Below are 15,726 nucleotides of genomic sequence, written 5' to 3' on the forward strand. Positions count from 1 at the left end.
ATTGATATAATCTGGGACCATATAGATCATTGTTGCAACCAAGGTCCTGTAGTGGCACGCAAATCTTGTATAAAGGGGGTCAAATGGGGTGTCTAAGACAAGGTTATGGTTTACTGGTTATAATTATGCTGTCTATATGTGTGTATCACTTTTGTAGTTGAAGTTATGAATATTGGCTCTATACTGTCTGTATTTCAAACTTATGCTATGCTGCTGGGTGACATCCCAGACAAACTGGTGTTAGCTCTGCCTAGCCTGCTTGATGGCCCATTAAGGACCATCAGCTATACAATGGGCCCATTGAGAGAAGGCAGATACGCCTTGTAACTCAGCAAAGTATGCAGGGACTGGCCCATGTGACTCCAGACTCCATTTTGTTGTAATTTTCCACAGTAAGAACAAAGAGGTGTTCTTACACCTGGAAAAGACTATATAAGGCTGATGCCTGATCTCCATCTTGTCTTCAATCCTGCTTCATACCTCTGGAGGGACTTTGCTACAAGCTGAAGCTTTGAACAAAGGACTGAGGACCCATCCCAGTGGGGGATGTATTCCAGAGACTTGATTTGAACCTGCAGTTTATTCCATCGCTGCTGCAAGCCTGAACCAAGAACTTTGCCATTACTGTATGTAATTGATTCCATTTAACCAACTCTAACTCTCATCTCTATCTTTTTCCTTTTATGAATAAACCTTTAGATTTTAGATTCTAAAGGATTGGCAACAGCGTGATTTGTGGGTAAGATCTGATTTGTATATTGACCTGGGTCTGGGGCTTGGTCCTTTGGGATCAGGAGAACCTTTTTCTTTTACTGGGGTATTGGTTTTCATAACCATTTGTCCCCATAACGAGTGGTACTGGTGGTAATACTGGGAAACTGGAGTGTCTAAGGAGATTGCTTGTGAGACTTGCAGTTAGCCAGTGGGGTGAGACTGAAGTCCTCTTAGTCTGGCTGGTTTGGTGTGCCTTAGAGGTGGAGAAACCCCAGCCTTGGGCTGTAACTGCCCTATTTGAGCAATTTGTCCTGAGTTGGCACTCTCAGTTGGGTTCCACCAGAACCGCATTGTCACAACCAGACAGCAAATGTGAAAAATCGGGACGAGGGTGGGGAGGTAATAGGAACCTATATAAGAAAAAGACCCAAAAATCAGGACTGTCCCTATAAAATCGGTACATCTGGTCACCCTAGTGTGACCTCTGTTTTCATGGGACTTTGTATCAAAGCCTCATTTAGAAACTTTGCATTGCCCTTGGTATAATATTATAGCCCCTAAGGATAGAATAAGATAGAAGAAAAATTTCTTTTTGCTAGCAGTAGAACAAGAGCTCTCCCCCCCCCCCCCCCACTCTTAATCAATTGCCCTGTTGAATGAATGAGGTGTGGATGAGCAAGGCATGGAAGGCAGCACCTCCAGACAGCCTCAACCCTTGGAGAGGGGCTGGGAGCCAGACCCAAGGACAATAAAATGTGTCAAGTGGGCTCATTAAAGACAAGCAGACATACTGATGGCCTCGGGGGTTAGAAGCAAGCACCTTCTTTTGGAAACACCCTCTTTGCAGCATTGGGACAACACTCAAAAGAAAGCAGCACAAAGGACCAATGGACACAGACACAGAGTTTGAATCTGGTATAGATTTGCATAAGAGGAAAGCTGCTATAAAAGTGAGGTGTCTTGCAGAGGACCCCGGGTCTCGTCTTGTCAACATGGGAGCATCGATCCGGATCGGCAGAAGCCCGGCTCCACCCCACCCCCCATCTAACTCACCTGGCCAGTGAAGTTAAGGGGAGCAACTAATTGGTAACAACAAGACGGAGTGTGTTTGTGTGCGTGTGTGAGTGTAATATATGATATGCATATAATACAGTGTTAATGAATACATGTATTCCTAATAAATGTGGCGTTCTGCCTTATTCCCCCTGAAAAGATCCTGTGCAGTACTTTAAGTACAACATTAGGACCGGATGGGATTCACCCAAGAGTTCTGAAGTGTCACGGACTCACAGATCGTGCCCACTCTTGGCTCCGTGTGGTCCGTGGGGGGTGCCCCTTTTAGTGCGACAGCCCTTCTCGGGGGTCCACTCTCTCTCGGGGTCAGGCCCCTCCCCCTCCTGGAGCCGCACCTCTCTGAGCCTTAGCACGTCTGTCTCTGCCGTGGGCCCCCCCAGGGAGTCCACTCGCTCTGGACCCCCGGGGCCTCCACCCCCGAAGGGGTTGATGCAACCCTGTTCTCTAGACCGGAGTGACTCTCAGCCAGCATGAAACAGGAGGGTTTATTGAGAGTTGAACCCAGCACAGGAAACTCTCTGACCCTCAGGCCTGGCCTCCCTCAGCACAGCACATCCCAGTCTCCCTGCATCCAGGTGGGCTCTGCGTGCTCCCCTTCTCCAGCCCAGAGCCCCCCTGCTCCCAGCTGGGCATCTGAGATCACCGGCCCCAGGCCCCGCCTCTGTCCATTGTCTTCTCTCCAAGTAAACAGGGTTGTAAACTGGGGCCTCCTCTCCTCGCTTCTGTCCTCTGGCTGGAACCGGCTGGTTCGGTCACTGGGTCCTCACTCCGCAGCCCATTGTCCTCCCACTGGCCAGAACCGGCTGCGTCTCCTCAGCTGGGCCTCCGGGTCACCAGGTCGCCAGGTCACCGGTCGCTGGGGTATCCATCCTCCCGGCCATCGGCTGGGTCCCCACGTCCTCTCTCCGGTCCTCTGCAAAACAAACTCCCTCTCCCCTCACCTTGTTAAACCGCAAAAAGAAGAACAGGAGTACTTGTGGCACCTTAGAGACTAACAAATTTATTAGAGCATAAGCTTTCGTGGACTACAGCCCACTTCTTCGGATCCACTTTTGCGGATACAGACTAACACGGCTGCTACTCTGAAACCTTGTTAAACCGGTAACACCCAGGGAAACTGAGTCCCACCCCCTCCGCATGCAAACCATTGAAACTCCACAGAAAACAAGAAACCCCTCCACTTCGTCACATGAAGCAACTCGGATGTGAAATTGCAGAACTACTAACTGTGGTTTGTAACCTATTGCTTAAATCAGCCTCTGTACCAGATGACTGGTGAATAGCTAATGTGACGCCAATTTTTCAAAAAGGCTCCAGAGGTGATCCCAGCAATTACAGGCTGGTAAGCCTGACTTCAATATCACGCAAACTGGTTGAAACTGGGGCTGTCAAATGATTAAAAAAATGGATCACGATTAATCGCACTGTTAAACAATAATAGAATACCATTTATTGAAATATTTTTGGATGTTTTCTACATTTTCAAATATATTGATTTCAATTACAACACAGAATACAAAGTGTACAGTGCTCGCTTTATATTTACTTTTAATACAAATATTTGCACTGTAAAAACAAAAGAAATAGTATTTTTCAATTCACCTAATACAAGCACTGTAGTGCAATCTCTTTATCATGAAACTTGAACTTGCAAATGTAGAATTATGTACAAAAAAAACTGCATTCAAAAATAAAACAATGTAAAACTTTAGAGCCAACAAGTCCACTCGGTCCTACTTCAGCCAATCGCTCAGACAAACAAGTTTGGTTACAATTTGCAGGAGATAATGCTGCCCACGTCTTGTTTACAATGTCACCTGAAAGTGAGAACAGGCATTCACATGGCACTGTTGTAACCAGCGTTGCAAGATATTTACGTATCAGATGCGCTAAAGATTCTTATGTCGTGCTTCAACCACCATTCCAGGGGACATGTGTCCATGCTGATGACTGGTTCTGCTCGATAACAATCCAAAGCAGAGTGGACTGACGCATGTTCATTTTCAGCATCTGAGTCAGATGCCACCAGCAGAAGGTTGATTTTTTTTTTTTGGTGGTTCAGGTTCTGTAGTTTCTGCATCGGAGTGTTGCTCTTTTAAGACTTCTGAAAGCATGCGCCACACCTCATCCCTCTCAGATTTTAGATGGCACTTCAGATTCTTAAATCTTGGGTCAAGTTCTTTGTTTTGTCAAATCTGCAGTGACAGTGTTCGTAAATCAGACATGTGCTGGGTCATCATCCAAGACTGCTATAACATGAAATATATGGCAAAATGCGGGTAAACAGAGCAGGAGACATACAATTCCCCCCAAAGGAGTTCAGTCACAAATTTAATTAACACACTATTTTTTAACGAACACCATCAGCATGGAAGCATGTCCTCTGGAATGGAGGCCGAAGCATGAAGGGGCATATGAATGTTTAGCATATCTGACACGTAAATACCTTGCAACGCCGGCTACAAAAGTGCCATGCGAACGCCTGTTCTCACTTTCAGGTGACCTTGTAAATAAGAAGCAGGCAGCATTATCTCCTGTAAATGTAAACAAAGTTGTTTATCTTAGCGATTGGCTGAACAAGAAGTAGGACTGAGTGGACTTGTAGGCTCTAAAGTTTTACAATGTTTTGTTTTTGAGAGCAGTTATGTAGAAAAAAATCTACATTTGTAAGTTACACTTTCACGATAAAGAGATTGCACTACAGTACTTGTATGAGGTGAATTGAAAAATACTATTTCTTTTATCATTTTTACCGTGCAAATATTTGTAATAAAAAATAATATAAAGTGAGCACTGTACACTTTGTATTCTGTGTTGTAATAGAAATCAATATATTTGAAAATGTAGAAAAACATCCAAAAATATATAATAAATTTCAATTTGTATTCTATTATTTAACAGTGCGATTAATCGTGACTAATTTTTTTAATCACAGTTAATTTGTTTTAGTTAATCGTGTGAGTTAACTGTGATGAATTGACAGCCCTAGAGTCAACATGGTTTTTGTAAAGGGAAATCATGTCTCACCAATCTACTAGAATTCTTTGAGGGGGGTCAACAAGGAGGATCCAGTGGCTATACTGTACTTAGATTTTCAGAAAGCCTTTGACAAGGTCCCTCAGCAAAGGCTCTTAAGCACCTGGGGGGGCATTTCGCAGCATTTGAGCAGCACTGTGCCACCCATGGCCAGTCCTCTTCCCAGGGAGGCTTTGTGTGTCTATAGCTCTAATCCCCCCCACACACACACACACACGTCCCAGCGAGGACAGATTCCTAGGAAAGCCTCCGAGCTGGGCCCCCCTCAGCCTCACTGCAGGAGGGAAGCCGTTCGAGCAGGCCCCTGTGCTGGGCAGGCAGCTGCCAAGCTGAGGGGGAAGCCCTGTGGCCGGGGATGCTCCACCGTGCATCCAGGCCCCTCAGTGCACATGGGCATTCAGACAGCTAGTGCAGGATCGTCCCCCACGGGCCCTGGAGGCACCCGCAGGACATGGTGGGCCGCGGAGGAGGGGGCACTCTGCCTGGAGGCCTGGCAGCACCTGGGCACCCTCCTGCCACTGGGCACAGAGAGATCTAAGTGACAGGCAGCTGGTTCTGCAGTGAGAGGGCAGGCGACCGTCCAGGCCACCCAGGGCAGTCCCTGCCCGGGATGTGTCGGTGGCACGTGGATATACAGGCCCCTGCGAGGGGAGCCCAGCCCCAGGCCTGGCACCTCCAGACATTGCACCCCCAGGTGAGGCAGAGCTGCCCCGCACAGAAGGCCCCATCTCATTCCTTGCCCTGGGGCCTCTTGCCTGGCCCTGAGCTGGAAACAGGATTCTGGCCCCACAGGCTCCAGGGGGTCACAGGGTGAGACGACGCCCCCACGTCTCTGCACCCACAGAGGTCCCTGTCCCACCCCCCCCAGCCCTTCCCGCTGCCCCTCCTGAACAATTCCTGCCTTTCCCCGCTTGGTATTTTGCTCTGGTCCCTTTCATCCCAGTCTGCATCTCCCGTCCCCCACGCTGGACCTGTCTGCAATCCCAGCCCTAGGTGGGCAGCGAGCACTGGTGGTTAGAGCAGGGGGGCTGGGAGCCAGGACTCCTGGGTTCTATCCTGCAGTGACCTCCTGGACTGGAGGACAGCGACTGTGGCCACCTCCCAGGGTGGGGTGTTACAGAGAACCCCCATCATGGGCACCCTCCTGTGGCCACCTTTAGCAGCACAGGCCAACCCACCTCAGCTTCCCCATCACAGTCTCTCCCAGTGCTTCAAACTATTGGTTTAAAGTGCTCCCCAGCCCCCCGGGGTAAAGCCAGGCACATGCAGCCGCTCTGCAGGCCCGTTCCCCGGTTACCCAGCCGAGAGTCACTGACCACTCGCCCCCTGCCCTTTGCCCTGGTCCAGAGCCCCACGCCCGCTTGAGAGGACCAGCACCCACTTCCCTCCTGCAGCTCCAAGCCAGGTCTCCTGCCAGGGGGGTCCCCAGTGTCACCCCCAGGCTGCTTCCCCCTGCCCAGAGAACCACCCGCCCTGTATGTGGGGCAGTCCCAGTGCGCCCCATGCACAGACAGGGGGGCTCTGCCCCCTACAGGGATCTCACAGCTGCCACAAAGAGCAGAGCTCCCGCCCCGCCCCGGCATCCTCACTGGTTAAAGTGGAGTCCCCCCAGGCCAGCAATTCATTACCCAGCCCACCCCCGCAGCAGCCCACGGCGCTTCACCCGTCCAGGGGCAGCAGCAGGATCCCCGCCCCATTCCTGGGGAGCTCCAATGGGGTCTAGCATTACAGGGGGAGAGGCCGGGCAGACTGACCCATTGCTCATAGGGGGAGGGGCTGGAGCTTCTCCCCTCTCCCCTAGATTGGGCCAATATCCCACTTCCGGCACTGCCGTCACCCTGACCCCCAGAACAGAAGGGGGGGCTGGACAAATTGCTGTCCCTGTAACAACCTCCTGGCAGGCATCACCCCCGCACACGTGTGTGAACACACACATGTGAACACACACACACACACACGGTGGGCCCTGGGGCCTTGCACTCCTGCAGGTGAGTTTGGCCAGCTGAACAGCACCAGCTTTCCGCCCTCCCCCCACCTCAGCTCTGCCAGCGCCCGGCCTGCGCCCCCCCTCCCCTGGCCCTGCCCCCCGGCCCGGCACACAGGGAGCCCATTCAGAAGCAGCCAGGCCAGGAAGCGCTGGGCCTGTGGAACGCGGCCACTTGGCTCCGTCCTGCCCCGGCTGCCTCACTGCAGCCTTGTTCTCGCAGCCTGGCAGAGCAAACGTCACAGGCCCGGCTCGCCCCCCCCGCCCCCAGCAGCCTGGCCAGCCCCAGGCGGGAGCCACCCCCGCAGCTGGGGCCCCACGCAGACAGCAGGGCCGCTGGGCTGAGCCAGGCCGTGGGGAAAGTCCTGGAGATGCTCAGAGCGCTGCTGGGACTGGGAGAGAGGGGCTGTCCCGGCGTGTGGGGCTGGGAACGGGGCCTGGCCAGGGCTTGGCCTGCTTTGGCATCACCGCGGCCATGCCGCCGGCCCGGGAGCGCTTGGTAACGCCGCCGGTGCGCCGTGCTCCTGCTGGGATGTCCAGCGGGCTTCCTACGCCTGCCCCGCTGGGCCAGCCTTCCCCAGGAGCAGGTGCAGGCCCCTGTGGTGGGGCCTGGCTGCGGGGGTGTGTGTGTGTCAGGCTGCTCCCCCGCTCTGGTCCTGCCGGTGGGGCAGGGAGCCCTGGCCTCGTGTGAGCTCGGCTGCCGGGGGCGAGGAGGCCAGTGCGAGGATGGGCTGGTGCATAAAGCCAGGCCTGCACGAGCCCTCGGCAAGTCGCGCCAGCTCTCGGGGAGCCCAGCCTGAGGCCCCAAGAAGCAAACGCAGGCTGCAGCGTCCTGCGGGCCCCCTGGTACCCAGCCCAGCCGGCACTGGGCGGGGGTTGGCTGGGGAAGCCAAGGTGAGGCTGTCAGCCCCCCGGGACGCACGGCCCAGCTTGGCAATCAGAGATCAGGGTGCAGGGGGCTGCCCCGAGCCTGGCCGCCCTTTGCTAGCCCAGCCCCACCCCTCAGACGCCAGTAGCTGTGCTGGGTCCTGGAGATCCCCAGCAACGATCTGAGCCCAGCTCCTGACCAGCCCCCCCGGTCCCAGGCCATGCGGTGGCAGTCAGGGTCAGCAGGGCCCCCTTGCTAGGGCAGGGCCCCCTTGCTAGGGCAGGGCATGTTCAGCCCCGCGGCGGAGCTGAGGGGCCAGGGGTCCCTATGGGGCTGGAGGAGGGGCAGGTCTGAGACCTCTCTGATGAGGGGTTGGAATGTGATGAACCTGAGGCTCGTGGGAAACCCCTGCCCGAAGCCACCCCCCGCGTGACTCTCCCCCATCCAGGGCAGCAATCCCAGCCCCTCCCCCTCCCCCTCCCCCCACAGCCAGCCCCCGACACAGACAGCCCCAGCTCGTACCAGCAACCCTTTATTTAGAAAGGTGAATCCACAGCAAACAACAGATCTGGGTGCAGCTGGGCCCACGAGTCAGACAGGCAGGGGCCTGGGAAACCCGCCAGGGACAGAGCCCCTCCCTGCCACGCAGCAGGACCAGCTCCCGCCCCAGCCCTGCAGAGTGGGCCCCAGGGCCATGCGCAGAGCAGTCTGGCTGCAGACGGCAGGAGGGTGGGAAAGATCCGCAGGTCCCGGGGAGGACAGTGCCTGGCTGGTGCCTGTGGTACGTCCTGTGCTGATGGGTGGGATCTCCCCAAGGCAGGGATGGGGGCACAGGGCAGCGTGCAGGGCGTGCCCGGGGCAAGCCGGGGCAGTGAGACAGTGGTAGGTGGAGGCTCACAGCTCTCCGGTGCGCTGGGGCTTGGCTATTCGCGAGCAACATGGCACAGCCTGAGCACGAGGCAGGCGGGCACCAGGCAGCCCTGGGCCCATCCGCTGCACACAGGGAGCCAGCCTGGCTGTACAGGGCAGGGACACATCTGCCCAGTCCATGTCCTCTCCCAGAGCAGAATGGGGCTGCTGGTGTCTCCATGAGCAGAGGCTGCGGCTCTCCAGTCCCTCCTGGGCTCCTCGCCTGCTCCCTCCAGCCAGGGCAGCCTCCGGAGGTCCCAGCACTGGGCCCTGTGCACGGGAGCCACGCAGCAGGCTCCTCCGCAAACTGCAAGGGAAACAAAGTCGGTAGCAGAGCAGGCAGGCCCCCGCCTCAGTCCCAAACCCAAACCTCTGGCCCCGGCCCCCACTGCCTGTGTGTTGGGGCACCCATGGGTCGTGGCTCCTGCCACTGACACAAATGATGGGGTGTGGGGACCCCAAGAACAACAGCCAGAGGCCACGTGCAATCCTTGTGCTGCCTGTGGCCTCCCCCTGGGTGGGGGTATTGGCCCTCAAACCCAAACAGGCAGCAAAGGGTTAACCCTGCAGCCAGGGGTCAGAAAGCCCCCTGAGCCGTGCCCTTTGTTCTGTTGTCTCACCCCCGTGCAGGGCCCAGGGCCCTACCCAGCTCCGCGGGAAGGGACACGTGCAGCTCACAGGAGAGGGGGTCAGGCTGCGCACACGGGGGGGCTAGCTTCTGGGCTCTGCACTTTCTGGAGCACCACCCGGAGACCCAGGGCGCTGCGGCCCAAGGACCCTGTCTCAGCGCATGCAGCTCACCCTTGGGCAACGCAGAGCCTCGGACCTGGCACTGCCAACCAGGCTGTGTACTAGCGCCGTGCGCCCAGGGCAGGCAGTCCCTTCCCACCCTCAGTCACCCGAGCCTGTGCCCTGCAGCTCAGAGCACACAGGGAGAGTTTGAGCTGAGCGCTGGGTAAAGGCTGCAGGGGAGCAGAGCCCCACGGGCCCGGCTGGCCCTGCCCCGGATGCTGCACAGACACCGGACAGGACAGGCCCAGAACAACCCTGTTCCCAGGTGGGGGCTCCCCCTGATGTGGGGCGCTGGAGGCCTCCAGCCCTCGGGCTCTCTGTGCCTGTGGCACGACTGGCACTCAGCTCCCATAGCGTGCTGGGCCCAGCCCTGAGTGATTCCAGGGGAGCCCATGTCCCCCGCCAGGCCCAGTGCTACAGAGCTCTCACCTCTGGGCTCGACTCCCTCCCTTGGCTCCACCGCGCCATCTGCCCTCGGGTCCTGCCACTGCTTCTCCGGTGTCCAGGGCCCGGGGGAGCCTGCAGCCGCTGGCCTTTCCCAGGGGGCCAAGCACCTGGAGCTGGGCTCGGAGCGATCTCCAAAGATGAATTTCCCAGCCCCGTTCCAGCCCTCGCAGCCAGTCCATCCCCGGGGCCTCCTGGCTGGAGGAGGGGTCAGGAGAGGAGCCAGAGATGGGGGTTCCCAGGATGTGCTGGAGCCGGTCAAGTTCCCTGAGCTGTTGGCTTTCGGGTGGGGGGCCACGGGCCAGGCTGATCCACCTTCTGGCTCCCTCTGCCTTCGCACAGAGCTCTGGAGGTCACTGGGGTGAAAGGCACTTCCCCGGGTTGCAGCGAAGCAAGGGCTCCAGGCCTGGGAAAACCAGGGGCCTGAGAGATGGGTACTGACGTGTGGGGAGGGGGCAGCGTTCCTGGAACAGGGCACAGCACCCAGCCGCTGCATCTGCGGTGTCGCTCTGGGCCTCCTTCACAGCGCTGGGCTGCCTCCAGTCCAGCGCCCAGGGCAAGTCACGCCCGCCCAGCTCCGGGGGCGAGAACAGCGCAGGGATCGATGGCACCACGGTGGAAGTCTGTAAAAAATCTAAGGCACTTGCTGCCCCTTGGCACTGGGGCTCCTCTGCGCTGCCCAGCGGCCTTGGCACAGCCGCTGGCCTGGGACCGGGGGCACGGCCCTGAGTCACCACTCGTGGAATCAGCCCGCGGAGCACAGGCCAGGCTTGCCCTGCTGGTGGGGCCCTGCGCGGGGGATCTTCCGAAGGTGGAGCCATCTCGGAGAGGTCTCTGCTTGGTTATGAAACCTGCCTGTCCTTCCCTTAAATTTCCTTATTGGGCTAAATTCCACCAACCTCAAATCCGTCCCACCCTGCAACTTCAACTGGGCACAGTGTCTTTCACTTCCCGTCCTCACCGGCTGCACAGCGGTTAAACAACAGCTGCGCGCCACCCCAGAGGTAGCTGCATTTCCCTGGCAGGTGTGGGGATCCCGGTGTACAGCTTGTCAGGGGCTGCGTGGCCCCTGCAAAGAAAAAGGCACTAGGGAGAGTCACACCCGTGAGCAGGAGGCTGAGCTGAAGGGGGTTCCCAGGCTGCCCTGACATACCCAGGCCTGGAACATCTTGCATGGCTCAGCCCCTGCTCCCTCCTGCCCCCATCCATGACCCAGGGCTGGGAATGGGCAGCAGCAGCGAGCAATGGCTTTGCCCTGCTGGGGCCCCACTCCCTGGGAATGGCCGGGGAAGGGGTGGTGGCTCTGGGCTGGCACTGGATTCCCCTGCCCGCCACATGCCATCCGCCCCGCCTAGGTGGGGGCCGCATCTGGGGCTGGGGACATAGTTCTGTCCCTGAGCGGATGGGGCAGGAGCTGCATGTGGGGGCAGGGGAGAGTGAGGGCTCAGCCCCTGGGAGGGGCCCCCCCAGAGAAGGGGGGTCTCTGGGCAGTTGGTTCTCATCGATCAGGGCTTCTCCCTGGGCGTTTCCGGCCTGGGGAGGGGCTGATGCTGGGAAGCTCATCCTGGCTGGGCAGTGGGTGCTAGGAGGGGTGCCAGAGCAGTCCCTGGCCCTGGCCCAGAACTCTCCCCTCCCCTCCCATGACAGCCATGGGGGCCTGCTCCCTCCTGTCCCAGCCCCACAGCTCAGCTGCCCCTGGGGAGCAAGTAAGCGGAGACCCAGTGCCAGCACCCACCTGTGAGAGCCGGAAGGGGGGAGCCCGAGGGCCGGCAGCCCCCACCTTCGGGCGATCGGGACTGGGGTTCTTTGGCTGAGGATAGCCTGTGTCTGTCCGTCCTCTGGGGGCGGGGTCCCTGGGGGCTGCGGGTCCTTGACTGGCTATGGAGAGCCGTCAGGCGGGGGGAGGTCTGTCTGTCCGGGGGCGCTCAGTGCCTGGCGGGGGCAGAGGGCTCTGTCTGTCGGTCTGTCCGGGGGCGCAGGGCGCTGTCTGTCGGTCTGTCCGGGGGCGCTTGGTCCTTGGCGGGGGCAGAGGGCTCTGTCTGTCGGTCTGTCCGGGGGCGCAGGGCGCTGTCTGTCGGTCTGTCCGGGGGCGCTCGGTCCCTGGCGGGGGCGCAGGGCGCTGTCTGTCGGTCTGTCCGGGGGCGCTCGGTCCCTGGCGGGGGCGCAGGGCGCTGTCTGTCGGTCTGTCCGGGGGCGCTCGGTCCCTGGCGGGGGCGCAGGGCGCTGTCTGTCGGTCTGTCCGGGGGCGCTCGGTCCCTGGCGGGGGCGCAGGGCGCTGTCTGTCGGTCTGTCCGGGGCGCTTGGTCCCTGGAGGGGGCAGAGGGCTCTGTCTGTCGGTCTGTCCGGGGGCGCTCGGTCCCTGGCGGGGGCGCAGGGCTCTGTCTGTCGGTCTGTCCGGGGGCGCAGGGCGCTGTCTGTCGGTCTGTCCGGGGGCGCAGGGTGCTGTCTGTCGGTCTGTCCGGGGCGCTTGGTCCCTGGAGGGGGCAGAGGGCGCTGTCTGTCGGTCTGTCCGGGGGCACAGGGCGCTGTCTGTCGGTCTGTCCGGGGGCGCAGGGCGCTGTCTGTCTGTCGGTCTGTCTGCGGGGGGGCTCTGTCCGCCGGGGACCGCGGCCGGCCGGGGGCCCTGCCCGGCGCTCAGACGATGTCGCGGTGGCCCCGGCAGCGGCGCGCCAGGCAGTAGAGGCCCGAGAGCAGGTGGAGGGCGGCGGCCAGGGCGGCGCAGACGGCGGCGGCCAGGTAGGCGCGGTAGAGGCAGGGCTGGCTGTAGCCGCGCAGGTTGCAGTAGCTGTGCCGCTCCGCCTTGTGGCCCATGACGCCCGCGGCCGCCGCGTAGAGCCCGACGCCCAGCAGCAGGTCGTGCGCCGCGTTGGCGAGCAGCCAGCGGGCGCCCAGCAGCGGCACCAGCGCCCAGCGCCCCAGCAGGCTGAGGCCGGCGAGCGCCAGCGCCAGCAGCCAGGCCAGCACGGCGGCGAAGAGCGCGAAGTGCGCCGCCCCCTCGTACTTGTGGGCCGCCACCGTCCCCCAGCAGGCGGCGCCCAGGAGCAGCTGCCCCAGGCGCAGCGGGGCCAGCGGGCTGCGCAGGAAGGGCCGGTGCAGGCTCAGCGGCCCGCGGGCGGGCGGCCCGGGCGGCGGCGCGCTGGGGGGCGCGGGCGGGGGCATGGCGGCAGCGCTGGGGCCTCGGGCCGCTCCCCGTCCCTGCGCTCCGGCAGCCACTTCCTCTGCGCTCGGCTGCCAAACATCTGGCGCCTAACGGTCCTTCCTGCGCCGGCCGCCCGCCCGGCCCCGCCCTCGGCCCGGCCCGGCCCCGCTCCCTGCAAGGGGCTGGCTCCGCCGCGGAGCAGGCCCGGCCCCCACCCCGCACCGCGTGTCCCCCGGCCTGGCCTCTCGCTGCCTGGGGCGCGCTGGGCTGGGGGCGCAGGGAGAGTTCCGGCCCAGCCGCCCCCCTCCTGCTGCTGGGTGCGGACACAGCCCTGGGTGCTTCCGCTTCCAGTTAGAGCCCCGAGCGCATCTGTGTCGTCCCCAGCCCCACCACCACACCGGGCGTCCCCAGCCCTGTCGGGCGTCCCCAGCCCCACCACCACACCGGGCGTCCCCAGCTCCGTCGGGCGTCCCCAGCCCCACCACCACGCCGGGCGTCCCCAGCCCCACCACCACCCCGGGCGTCCCCAGCCCCGCCGGGCATCCCCCGCCCCCCCACCACGCCGGGCATCCCCAGACTCACTAGGCGTCCCCAGCCCCGCCGGGCGTCCCCGGCCCCACCACCACGCCGGGCGTCCCCCCCCAGCCCCACCACCAGGCCGGGCGTCCCCAGCCCCACCGGGCGTCCCCAGTCCCACCACCACGCCGGGCGTCCCCAGCCCCACCAGGCGTCCCCAGCCCCACCACCATGCCGGGCGTCCCCAGACTCACTGGGTGTCCCTAGCCCCACCCCTGCACCTCGTGTCCCTCGCCCCACCCCTGCATCTGAGTGGCCAAAGCCGGATTCTTCAGAGAAAGGCATAAATGCCCCCCACACCCACCCGTGTCCAGCGGTGTTGTGGCCCCATGGGTCTCGGGACATAGGAGAGACAGGGTGGGTGACTGTCACGGAGTCCCCGGGCGATGCTCTGGAACTGCTCCCCACAAAGCCAGTCATGACTCTGGGGAGCCTCCTCTCCCTCGGAGCAGACCGAGGGCAAGAAGCTCACACGGCTTCACCTTCTGGGTCTCTCCTGGGAGCATTCAGCACATGCCCCTCCGTGCGCTTCCCACAGCGAGTCCGCCCAGGCGGGGTCCTGGGGAAGCCAGAGGGTCCTGCACCCCCACTTCACAGTCAGACGTGACTCTCAGCCAGCCAGTAACACAGAGGTTTATTAGATGACAGGAACACTGTCTAAAACAGAGCTTGTAGGTACAAAGAACGGGACCCCTCATCCGGGCCCATTCTGGGGCCCAGCGAGCCAGACACCCCTGTCTGCCCTCACTCCCCGTCCCCAGCCAGCTCCAAACTGAAACCCCCTCCAGCCCCTTTTTTCTGGCCTTTGTCTCTTTCCCCTGGCCAGGAGGTCACCTGATCTCTTTGTTCTCCCACACCTTTAGCATCCCCTTGCGGGGGGAAGGGCCTGGGGGGAAGGGCCTGGCCATTAGTTGCCAGGCGACAGAAACTGAGGCCCCCACACAGTATTCAGAGGAAACATTAAGAACAGTCCCACTTCGTCACAGTGACATCATATCTTTTATTGCACCGATTTCTGTGGGTGAGAGACGGGATTTCCAGCAACACGGGGCTCTTCCTCGGGAAGCGCACGCGTCTCTCTCCCAGCAGAAGTTGGTCCAGTAAAAGATATTCCCTCCCCCCTTGTCTCTCTACTGTACCTCAATGTCCAGCTATCTCACAGGAGAGGTGTGAGGCAAGGACAGGCTTTCCTGACCCCAGCTGTTGATTTCCTTTGCCCTGAAGCATGAGGATGTTGAACTCACCCATTACTCCCATGTACTCAAATATCTCTCACCCCTTCACTGCAGCCTGCAGTAGCGAGCCCAGCCCTACATCCAGCCACAAGCCTCACGGTGATGGTAAGTAAAACCCAGCCCACCACAGTCTGGTTAGCGCTTCTTGCCAGTGTCTGAGAGGACTTGTTAATGAGCGCAGGCTCTAGACTGCCTGATACGTTTGTCTTTTACCTGTAAGCTGTCTCTAAATCCTTTGCCTGGCCTTTGTCTGAAGCCTTAACTCGAGCTCTCCTAAATAAACTCCCATTTGGTTTTACGATAGACCCATGCGTGTGCTGCGGAGAGGGTGGGACTGAGGAGAAGCCAGTGGATGGGTGCTCCAGTGTAACAAGATGGGGCGTGTGAACTGCTGGCCTGCCGAGGGAAGGAGCCCGGTGGGGAGCACTGGTGTTGCCTGCAGCTGGTAGCGGTGGCAGAGTTTCCCCTGGTGGGCACTGCCAGGGATCCACAGGGCCGGGTCTATGCTCCAGCCTGTAACCAGTCCCTTGGTGGGCCGAACCCCAAGGGTTCACACAGGCCCATATGGGCAGACCCATGGCCTCCAAGACTCCCTGCACCAGCCCTGCCAGCTCCTGGGCTGGGAGGCTCCTTCCATCTGCAGACAGAGCCTGAGGGGCAGGTCTAGGCCTCGACAGGATTCGTCTGGTCTGTGACAGGCAGTGCTGAGCTGGAGAGGATGGGATGTCAGAGCCAGCCCTCCCTCATCCTCCAGGCATAGGGTCATTGACAGGTCAGTGAGTGCCCCTCTCCCAGCCCCACAACATGTGGGTGGAACATGAGCCATCTACACCCCACCCACCCCAACTGGCCAGCGCTGAGGAAATCCCCTGCATTGCAGCATCCTTGCTGCTGGTTGGATCCCTGTCCTTCCTGAGCATCCTCCCAGCACGTGTCCCGGCGGGCGCACCCTGCT

General features: G+C 60.3%; 1 protein-coding gene and 1 non-coding gene across 2 annotated transcripts; both read right to left on the reverse strand.

Annotated features, from left to right (window-relative positions):
* Positions 1–8,192: 8,192 nt before the first annotated feature.
* Positions 8,193–11,970, reverse strand: LOC101942005 (uncharacterized). Its single transcript, XR_010589359.1, has 2 exons — positions 9,807–11,970; positions 8,193–8,892 (listed from the first exon to the last, which is right to left on the reverse strand). It is a non-coding gene; the product is annotated as an uncharacterized LOC101942005 (transcript).
* A 335-nt stretch (positions 11,971–12,305) lies between these two features.
* On the reverse strand, positions 12,306–13,123 carry MARVELD1 (MARVEL domain containing 1). Its single transcript, XM_065552746.1, has one exon. The coding sequence runs from the start codon at positions 12,978–12,980 to the stop codon at positions 12,456–12,458; it is 525 nt and encodes a 174-aa protein (XP_065408818.1). The 5' UTR covers positions 12,981–13,123; the 3' UTR covers positions 12,306–12,455.
* Positions 13,124–15,726: the final 2,603 nt, after the last annotated feature.

This window comes from Chrysemys picta, chromosome 7 (genome assembly GCF_011386835.1).
Source record: "Chrysemys picta bellii isolate R12L10 chromosome 7, ASM1138683v2, whole genome shotgun sequence".
Classification (NCBI taxonomy): domain Eukaryota; kingdom Metazoa; phylum Chordata; order Testudines; family Emydidae; genus Chrysemys; species Chrysemys picta.

What these genes read in the sequence shown, in the direction of transcription:
- MARVELD1 (XM_065552746.1), bottom strand. Translation starts at nt 12,980, where the DNA reads ATGCCCCCGCCCGCGCCCCCCAGCGCGCCGCCGCCCGGGCCGCCCGCC.